The following is a 10589-nucleotide window of genomic DNA, read 5'->3' on the forward strand; positions in this document are numbered from 1 at the left end:
GATATTCAACCTGTAAGGATGTGCACCAAGGGTCCCCCTTTTAGGCTCTCCAGCAGTTTTGAAAATCATAATTTTGGGATCAAGTTCCAGTTATGTAGCATCAAAAAAAAAAAAAAAACCAATCCGCTGATAATTGGTACGGTAGCTCTTTAGCTCCAATTTGGAATCAATTTGAATTTTGTAGGCTCTCCATACACAGCTTATAATTTGGCCCAATTGAAATTAAAGTAGATCTAAAAAATGTTTAAATTTCAGTTCCGAAGCCCAAAAATCAGTTCTTACGTTCAAAATGTTGGCGCTGCACAAAAATTTAAGTTGAGTGCCCCTCCCATTTCAGGAGCACACTATCGTTGACTTACAGGTGTATTTCTTTCAACCTTAATCATAACCTTGCATCTTCCTCTCTTACATTTCCATACCTTCCCACACTAACCATTTCTCTTTGAACCATTCAACAAAGGTTGCAGACAAGAACAATCACCTGTAAGTCAGTGTTACTGCCTTTAGGGCAATGTGATGCTCAGGACTGTATCCATTCTATTTGTTATCTGTTGTATTTGATATATCATAGATCAGGTGATCAGGATCAGGACTCCTATTCCTGTATTCCTCACCACCTATGATACACATATGTACATTGTATATTTGCTAGATTTAGATTTCTACTTTTCCTTGTGGAGTATGTTATTTGCTGTTAAAACCGTATATTACAAAAAGCAGTTATCATGCATCTTACATAAGATATATTTACACAATTAATGTTGACAACATTAATGTTATCAAATATGTCACCCTGCGCTGCAGAGATAAATGTCAAGAAGCATGTGATATAGGTCTACTATTTATATACCGGAATCAAACAAGTCTGCAAACTTACCTTTATATCGTTATTCTGTATACAACATGACAGACATTGTTGGAATGTCAATTGTCAAATTTATATCCAATATGAGGTATAAATGCACAATTTCTTGCTTTTTGATTTGCAGGGAGAATGTCGAAAGGTACCCGACAGCGCAGCAACGACTGTAAGATATCTGTGCAGTAGGAAGTATACAGCAGCAGGAAAAGCCATTGCGAAAATACCTAGTGCTAAAACAGCATTGTCTAAAGGTTGTATAACCACAATAAACCAAGAGGCTAGGTACACATAAATATTTTTACATCAATCTAAAGTATGTATAAGTATCCACAGCTTAACATGTATAACAGAAAATTTGTACATATGTAACCTCGTCGTGCAATGCTCTGCATAGAATCAAGGGGGTGACACTAAATTCACCGTTGTTTTAAATGCAAACTGATGACAAATCCTGCTGGTCTGCTTGTTAGAAAATGAGGCCAGTTATCAAATAGTTATGAATAATTTATATTCGCACACTTGATCATGTTAATAAGGGGCGACAAACAGAGCCGCCTTTTAGTTTAGCAAACTTTGCATGTTCAATGCAAGTAACATGCTTCAAAGTGCATCTGCTATAAGGGCAGGGACCATTATCCATCAGGCACCACCAGTTTTTTTTTTGTTACAGAAAGTCTACTAATTTGAGAATTTGAGAAGGGACCGACTATTTACAATAGTATATGTCAAAATTAGGAAATGCTGCCAATTAATACAAGTGAATTATGGAACAGTTGAAGTATTGAAGGCAAGAAAAACTTTGACACCACATCTGACCTTCCACCATGGCACCGTATTTGTGTGTATGTTAGTATTCGAGCAGTGGCGTAGCGTGGGTCATCATATGGGGGGGCACCGACCATGATTGGGGGGGCACTGGGGCTGATTGGGGGCATAAGCCCTTTTCGGCCATTTTCCTATGGGATTTAAAAAAATTTCTGATTGTTTGGGGGCACGTGGCACCAATGTCCCTATGACGCTACGTCACTGTATTCGAGTCCTCCTATGAAAAACAGTAATCTATACTAATCAGATATAATATTATTTGGCTCCCGGCATGAATGATTGATTTTATAAGTAGGTAAAGAAATCCCAATTGACCACAACAGTGTAACAGTAAGTATTATGCACCAATGATGCCAAATATTGGTAAGTCTGACTTCTGGTCACATGATGACATATCACGTGTTCAGGAAATCACATGGGCCAACAGTTGAAGATTCAAGGCAGGTTTACATAGTTAATTGTCATTCTTAAACACTTGAGAATGTTCTTGCAATCTTATTGGTTCTATCCCGTGTGATATGACACGATATCACACACCTTAGGGCGTGGTGTCTATGCGATACTCATACGCGTTATTTGGAATGTGCATAGCAACAACAGGACTGATCGATAAGCCCGAGGTAAAATGTAGGATTTAATTTGGTTAAAATTTGGTATAATTATGATTAACATATTTATTTTGTTTTTAGCCGCTGTCGTGCATCTATCGTCTCATATAACACGCGACATCATTATTTCTGGCGTAAAAAAACTCGGCTTCGCCTTGTTGTTTTACATAAAATAATGATGTCGCCCGTGTTATATGAGACGATAGATGCACTCCAGCGGCTAAAAACAATACCTTTATTTTTTTTACGATTATTAATCTTTGTTAGACGCTAATTAACATCTCCTTTAAATGCTGATAAATCATGGTTTCAAATAATAATGCAGAAGACTTTGCTAAGATTTCAGAGCTTTCTGCATTTCAAAATCAAGTAAATATCAAAGTTTACACACTTAATCCATTTTATGATACTTAGGAAGATGATTCGAACTGATGACCTTGCGTGCAAGCACCATATTCTTTGACTACCATATATATACTTTCTTTCCCTCTCTGCAGATATTTTTGTAAGACAACTAAGTACAAAGGGTTGGGTGTTTTTCCTTTCAAAATCGAAGATGCAAGTCAAGAATTGGAGGAAAAATGCCCAATCCTTTGTAGTTATCTCCGGCTGTTGGTAGCCCCACTGGGGAAAGAAGATGTGTCCAAAGATTTACGCAGCAGCAATGCTGCTGCTTAACACCCGGAATAACAGGGTGAACTGTTTTCAGAAGCTAGTCGCCCTCCTCCTATGGAAAGGTCAATTAAAGTCTAACGTAAGTAAACATCACTTGTAATGAAAATTCTTGTTTTTTCGTTTAAGTAATTGATTCTTGCCTGTTTTCTATGAGACACCTAGACACGTATTGATTTGTGTGGTTGCATACATCATTTGGATTGTGCGTAACATCCGTGATCTGTTCCGCCTTTATTACCTTTTACCATATATAACCAGTGTGCCACATTGCTCTTCTTGAGTCACAACCTTGTATCTATCACTTGGATACCATTATATTTATGTGGAACAACTCGCTGTTCCACTGACAATATTGGTATCTCTTGTGAATTACATACCAGACTTGCTGTTTTAAGCAGCAAATTATATGAGCAATATATTATATTTTAAAAATCCAATACGATCAAGCCAGCTGACTATTTAACTTTTATGTTACACAGATGTTCAAGAGGCTAAGGATGTTTGGCATAACAGCTTCCAGGGCTGTTGCGCTAAGAACGGTAGATGTTTCCAATAAGAATTACGACCAAAAACTTCAGAGATGGAGGAGGGCAATAAGCGAACAAGAGAGTATAAAGGTATCTATGAACAAATCATGGCTTATACCTCACACCGTACTGTTGTATCTCTTTTTGGCATATTTGCGATACTTGTATATTGTCACTACAATTACACCTAATTTCAAAACTAAATATGGTCTAATTAATGAGAAATTAATTCAGTAATTATGTTATATGGTGGATTTTAAAATTTTGGGTTTCACATGATGTTGTGTCTGTGCCGTATTTTTAACATGGTAGTCTCTCCATAGGTTAGAGATCATGTAACCATTTAAGTAATTTTCCATGTGGATGGATAGCTGTATGTATGTATATGTGGGAGGCTGTATGTAATATGTGATAAAGTGTTAAGGTTATGATTTAGAAATGCACTCAGGTGAAAAGTTCAAAGTCTAATGCAACCATTATCATGTTTGATGAGTCGTGTATGGAAATGTTGGATCTAAAACGTAATACACCTTTGTTCCATAACCATTAAGGTATAGGGCATTTTTGTTTTTACTATAGCCCCCAAAATAAAATGTATTTAATTATGTTTGTACTCACTCAGGTAGCATTGTGTGTGAATTTTACATCCGAACTAAGTTGTATTCTTTTTTTATTTTCATTTTAGTGTCCAAAATGGCCCAAAATGAGGGTTTTTCAATATTGCCATCCATTTCTAATTGTCACCCCCATAGACTTTACATGTAAAAAAAAAGGCCCATAAAAATTGAATAGCCTCAAGTTCGCACATAAAATTCACACAAAATGCTTTTTGAGTGATTACAAAGATAATAAAATACTTTTCCTTTGGGGGCTATGTGAATTTTTTTGTTATTGTATTGCTTGTACAATGACATAATAGGTTCTTTCACATTAAAATGTCCATCTGTAACAAAGGTGAATAATGATAAAATTGAATTATTTGTTTGGAAAAAACTACTGTTAAAAAATCCCTGATTGATGTTAAAAAAGCACACACAGACCCACTTTGTACTACATACCTACTTGTCAGTTTTGTGTGATAACCAGGTACACAAATGACAACAATTTTAAATCTATGATTTTTATCCTGTCAGTCTCCCTTTTCAGTAGGGGCTAATGAGGAGGTTGAGGAATGGATTGATGTTCCAATAGAGGTACGTTATTTATGCTGCAATATAATTGTCAAATGTTTAACTTTTTCTTTTTCCGATATCACAGATCACACAGTTTATACGTCAAGACGTAAGATGAGTAGCGATATGCACACAGTTTATACGTCACTGATTCAATGATTCAATAAGGCAAAAAAAATTGTTTGCTTGCCTTCCACCGACCGACCCAAAATTGGCCAAAATCAGAGTCTTTGATGGTTTTTATTACCTTTTTTTTATTTTTTTTATTTTCATATAATGGCATATGAAATTTACAACTATCCATTCCTGCATCAATTTTTCTAATAAACTTTGCATCTTATGCCTGTAAGTATGCAGTTGCTCTAATTGAATCCAAATCTATGGTGTATCTTGCATATTGAAGGTCTGAAGTGAAGTATTGATTTATCTTGCCACATGACCATTGTCACAGGCCGAAACAGTACAACAGAAGTGAGTCATTAAAATATATATTTATTCCCACTTACGGACAAGGAAACATTATTTTGACCTAATACACACGCACGCAATACAATGTGTTTAGCCATCACTTGTTCAGTGAACTCTGAATAAAACCAGAGATCGTTGGTTTTATTATAAAAACTTAAATTTTACTGAATTAAAATGCAGCTTATGATCTTTATGTCTTTACAGAATTTATGAATAATAGTTTCAGACTTGGAAAGTGTCTTTTCAATGGCATATAATTGTGACCTTAAACCATTGATTATTTTCAGGCAAACATTGAGCAAGAAGACAATGATCAAGACATCCAGGTATAGCTTTTGTTGTTGTTGTGTTGTTCAGTCCATATGAAATAACAAGTTAAAAATGCAAAGTAATATGATAAAATAAATTGAATTGAAATGTGCTGAGTTGCATTTGAGTAAAATGAAGTGAACTGAAATATTTATTAATGAATTATTAGTAATATCAAAGCCTATTGTTATGACCAGTTAATTCATTGGCATTATATATGTCGTTATTTGTGATATGATCAAGCAAAATGAGTCTGATGTCGATCAAAATCAAAATTCAATTTTCAATCTCATTATATAAACCATTCCCAGAGCTTTATTTTGCTGAAAACCCTATCATAATTAGACTTATGGTTCCAGAGATATGGCCATTTTAGTGTTGCTCAATACAATAATATAAGGGAAGTTGAATACTATTTAGTATTATTGATTATATCTCAAATTCAATATTCCTGACATCGGACTCATTGTGCTTGATTGCATCACATTTGCTCAAATTTAATTTTTTGTAATATTTATCACAGTATACATGTAATAATGATTCATTAATTTTATATATACATGTGTCAGGTTATTGTTTTCATGATAAACGTCGCTCTGGACAATTTTCGAGGTGTCAAATTTTAATACATGTAGTTTTTCTATCAGCAGATATTCTCCAAGTGTTGACATATTGACAAAAAGGTTGCAGTAAGTCCAAATGATCCATGCATATTGCCAAGTATTCACAAATTTGGTAAAACCAATACTCTAGCTTGACATGTCTCATCATCAGTTAAACAATTTGCAGTATTCCAGCAATTAGGCTTGTGCTTCAAAACCAATACTCTAACTTGAAATATCTCATCATTGGTTAACTGTGTGCAGTGTTCCAGCAAATTGTAATGAAAATGCCTCCATAGTGTGGTTAATGTAGTTTTATGTTTTAACTTATCAGTTAAGTCAAATATTAATGTTGAATACCATTAGAGTATGTCTTATGTTTGGATTAAAAATAGCAGCTTATCAATATTATTAGATGACTTCTAAGGTTTTTGAAATAAGTTTCAGATTTGGAAAATGTCTTTTCTAGAGCATATGCTTACACCAATTTATTAACATTGTTCATTTTCAGTCAAACACTTCAGATGATGAGGATCTTCACATGCAGGTATGTTTCATTTGATTGCTTTTATGTAAAGTTGAAAAGATATGAGCAAAAGTAAGGCTAATAAAATGTTGCAATGGTGTAATCTGTCTAGCTCTAAAAATTTGAGTGCATTGCCAAATATTCACAAAATGTAGTTAATTAATATAAAAGCTTGTGAATCTCAACCAATTTGTTTGAATGAGGAATACTATGGGAACCAGCTCCTTTTGTTAGAAGTCACATGTGAGTGAAGTGGATAACCTCCATAGGAATAACTAACATTGCCAACTCGGCTGTATCGATACTTGGGCTGGAGTGACGTCAAGAATGATCAAAAATGGCTGCCCCAATACCAAGAAATTTAAAGATATTTTAATTTGATTTCTTTATACAAAGAGGTTCTTATATATCATTTTTTTTTGTGATTCTTATAGAGTTTGAACCACTTTTCATGTGTAGATTGTGCAAGTGGTTACCATGTGTATAGCCATGAGTATCACACACTTAAAGCCATATTATAACATTTTCAAAACAAAATAGATTAGCATTTCTTTGCCATAAAATAATAGCTTTTACTGTCAGATATATATATCCCTTTTATTTTTGAGCCGAACAACTACGGCAAAGCAAAGAAAATTGGAATTTACTACCAGCGCACATGTCGCCAATACGTACCACTCCTTCGGTCGTGTTGTGGTACGACCCTTTGTTGTGTATATCACCGTCCCGCACACTGTGTACGTACTGTGTGTTATGAACATCGTGTATGCGTTCGACTTCGACTAATAATTCCATCGTAATAATAAAGCGCCGGTTCAGTCGTTTTATTAAAATCTCGGATTTTGACAAAACTACAGCACCTAGAGTCTTGATTTTTGCAGGTTATATTGTTTTAATAAAGTACAATTTAATTGTGTAAAAAAGGAATTTTAAAAATTCAGTGAGGGTGTCTTCCCAGCAAATGTTATAATATGGCGTTAATGTATAGCAGCACTACATGTACCTTTAACTTTTATGAATATAATTCTCATTGCCACTTTAAGTATTTTGTTAGTGTCACTAGTGTGTAAATATAATGACAAGACTGGAATTGCTAAAAGTGTTACTTACTTCTATAATTAATTACAGTTAAATAGTCGAACCTTTCATGTTCATATACAATGGAAATTTCTTATCAATTGAATGCCTGTTTTAGGTGGAATGTGTCTACTTAAGCAAAAAAAACAAAAACACCAATAACCGATGAGTATCGTCTGTGATGATACTTGCACTGGAAAATCTTGCAAATGAAGCTTTAGCAGCATTCCCCTCATACCTTGTGTCGCCTCTTCTGGTACCAGTCCACCTACTCTCAAGCATTCACAAATAAAGTGTAATTTTCTTTTATATGATATTTACCAATATTACCTAAAGGTTCATAATCAAGGAGCATTGACTGAAGAAAATTCCACTGACCAATTTATATGAAAGTTGGAGATTGTACCTCTTTCAGTGTTCATCCTCTACTGTTTTAATATATTGTTCTTTTGTATATAATTAGTTTTGTTGGCATTATACTTGTTTTACAATAGTATATGCCTGAGGTTAAGTGATTTTTTGTAAATATTATAAAGGTATTTTTAGGCCTTTTTAAATAAATGTATTGTAAAGGGCACTGTGACGGTCCGTGAAGTGCACTTGATAAAAGTGTGTTATTATTATTACTATATTATGTACATATAGTTCGATCAACTCCTAAATGGCAGGCCTTATAACATCACCGATTAATATAAATACTAGTATGTGCCCATCCACCACAAACTGGTCGTAAAGTCGGCATTTTCCATTTTGAGATACAATCAAAACAGTATATGGATTTCTATGTAAAGTATATAAGGAATTTGACCTTTGATCAACCATAACTTCACTTCCAGAAGTCCGATGAAGCTGGTTGAGGTGTACGTCATTTTGAAGCTAAAAGTGCATTCATTCAAAATCGGCAATAAACTGAAAATGATCCAGTGCCGACTTTACTACCACTTCGTGGTGGATGGTCACATATATGTCATTTTGAGAATTGACTTGTGCCATCTCTCAAAAAGCTTCATGAATTATGAATTCAAGTCCTATACTTTAACTACTTTAAATTTAAAGGAGTATTTCGTGATCCTAGCATCCTCTTTTTATGACATTTTTCAGTACATATCCACGAAAAAAAGCCTATTTCAAAATTTCAGTTGATTCCGATTTTGCGTTTGCGAGTTATGCATGATTATGTGTATTATACTGCTCCATAGACAATGCGTTGTAATTTCGTTCTGGTGCACCAAAACGAAATTCAAATTTCATGATATCTTTGCTAAACGAATTAATCTGCAAGAAATATTTTGTACATATTTTTATGTAGCCAGAGGTTTCCAGTGATATAAAAATCTCACCTTTTTTTGAGAAAAGTGGGGGGATGAGGCTGTGGATCACGAAATGCCCTTTTAATACACGCACAATAGAGATATAGATCTGAGAGGTCAACTTAATCAGTCTTCATGTTGGTCCAACTTTTCATTGATTAGAACACAAAAGTGCAACTTTTGATTTTGTTTCTTCATTAGATTTTAGGTCACCGTTTCTTTAATTCTCAACCAATTTCAACAAATAATTAATTATGAAATATTTGTTTTGATTTGTTTTGTTTAGGATATACAGTGGTGAATATAAAGTTCTGGTACCTTAATATTTTGGCTTACTGTATATAATATAATATAATATAATATAATATAATATATAACACTGCAAAATAAGGAAATATACATAATTAAATGCAGTGCTGTACAGTGCAAAAACTGATTGAGGAGCCAATGGCTCCTAACTTTATAAATTTAGGCGCCCAAATTTTGCTCCCAGGTAAAAAATCTGAGGTGCCAACGTAAACTGAACAGCCACGTGTGTTGAATGTTCATAGCTGCTGTGCTCTGATCTACATATTCCCATTGAACGCTACATACTTCATACGCAGCATGTACAGTGTTATGTTTTCCAGGAAGTCCCCATTGAGACATGATGATAAATGCATATTCATAGCATACATTCGTACTCTTGAATGCTACATTACATACATGTTTTGTTTTTGGCGATTAAAAGCTTCAGCAGTTGGTCGCCATTGGCGCCAGGGATTGAATATTTAGTCGCCATCAGCAAAAATCTAGTCGCCAATGCGCCTAAAATGGTCGCACCGTACAGCACTGATTAAATGTGTTTAATTAATGCCATTATGTACACTATTTTAAAATGAATTTTGGTATTTTTGTCTCGCCTGATACTGCAGGATACTCTATAATCACTTTATGTCAGGCTGTGTGACAGGGAGGGTGTGTGTATGTGACAAATTTGGTAAAAGTGCAATATTATAATTATGTGGCAGTAGTTATAGAAATAATATGATTTAATATTATATTATACAATAAAATATGTGTAAATATTAAATTATAAAAAATTCCAGTGATGTTACAATGTACCCACACACATGTGGAAAGGGTTTAATCAGTCAGTACAGTATCTTGCAATATAAATAATACATACATTTTACAAGTCAATAATATATAACTTTTCATTTTTATATTTGTATGCATCAGGAATGAAAAAGAAATTTACTAATTCATGATTTTGTACTTGAAATTTTACAAGAAAATAAATATTTTAAACAAAGCCTAGTGCTATTTGTGATGCATGTGTGATTATACTTGCTGAGTGTTACTACTTTAGATCAATTTGGGACAACAATTATGTCTGAACACCCTGTGGTTTAAGTATTATACATGTAGAAGAAGGTCCATTTTATGCTACCTGCATTCCTACAAAATAAAGATAACCAACCCATCTGTGTTCCCCAAATGCAAATTCCATAATAAAGCTTAGTTCTACTATATCCTGAGAATTGTGATTCAAGTGAAAATGTAAAAAAAAATGTGTATAATTGCTTTAAAATGGAGGATTAGTCATTAAAATTGTCATTTTTTTAAATGAAAAATTTGACAAATCA

The 10589-nt window shown here is 33.9% G+C and overlaps 1 protein-coding gene across 1 annotated transcript; it reads left to right on the forward strand.

Annotated features, from left to right (window-relative positions):
* The first annotated feature begins 2932 nt into the window (after positions 1 to 2932).
* Positions 2933 to 5469, forward strand: LOC140145448 (uncharacterized). The gene is made up of 4 exons (XM_072167161.1): positions 2933 to 3049; positions 3450 to 3587; positions 4631 to 4690; positions 5425 to 5469. The coding sequence occupies exons 1-4, from the start codon at positions 2933 to 2935 to the stop codon at positions 5467 to 5469; spliced, it is 360 nt and encodes a 119-aa protein (XP_072023262.1).
* Positions 5470 to 10589: the final 5120 nt, after the last annotated feature.

This window comes from Amphiura filiformis, unplaced genomic scaffold (genome assembly GCF_039555335.1).
Source record: "Amphiura filiformis unplaced genomic scaffold, Afil_fr2py scaffold_278, whole genome shotgun sequence".
NCBI classification, from domain to species: Eukaryota; Metazoa; Echinodermata; class Ophiuroidea; order Amphilepidida; family Amphiuridae; genus Amphiura; species Amphiura filiformis.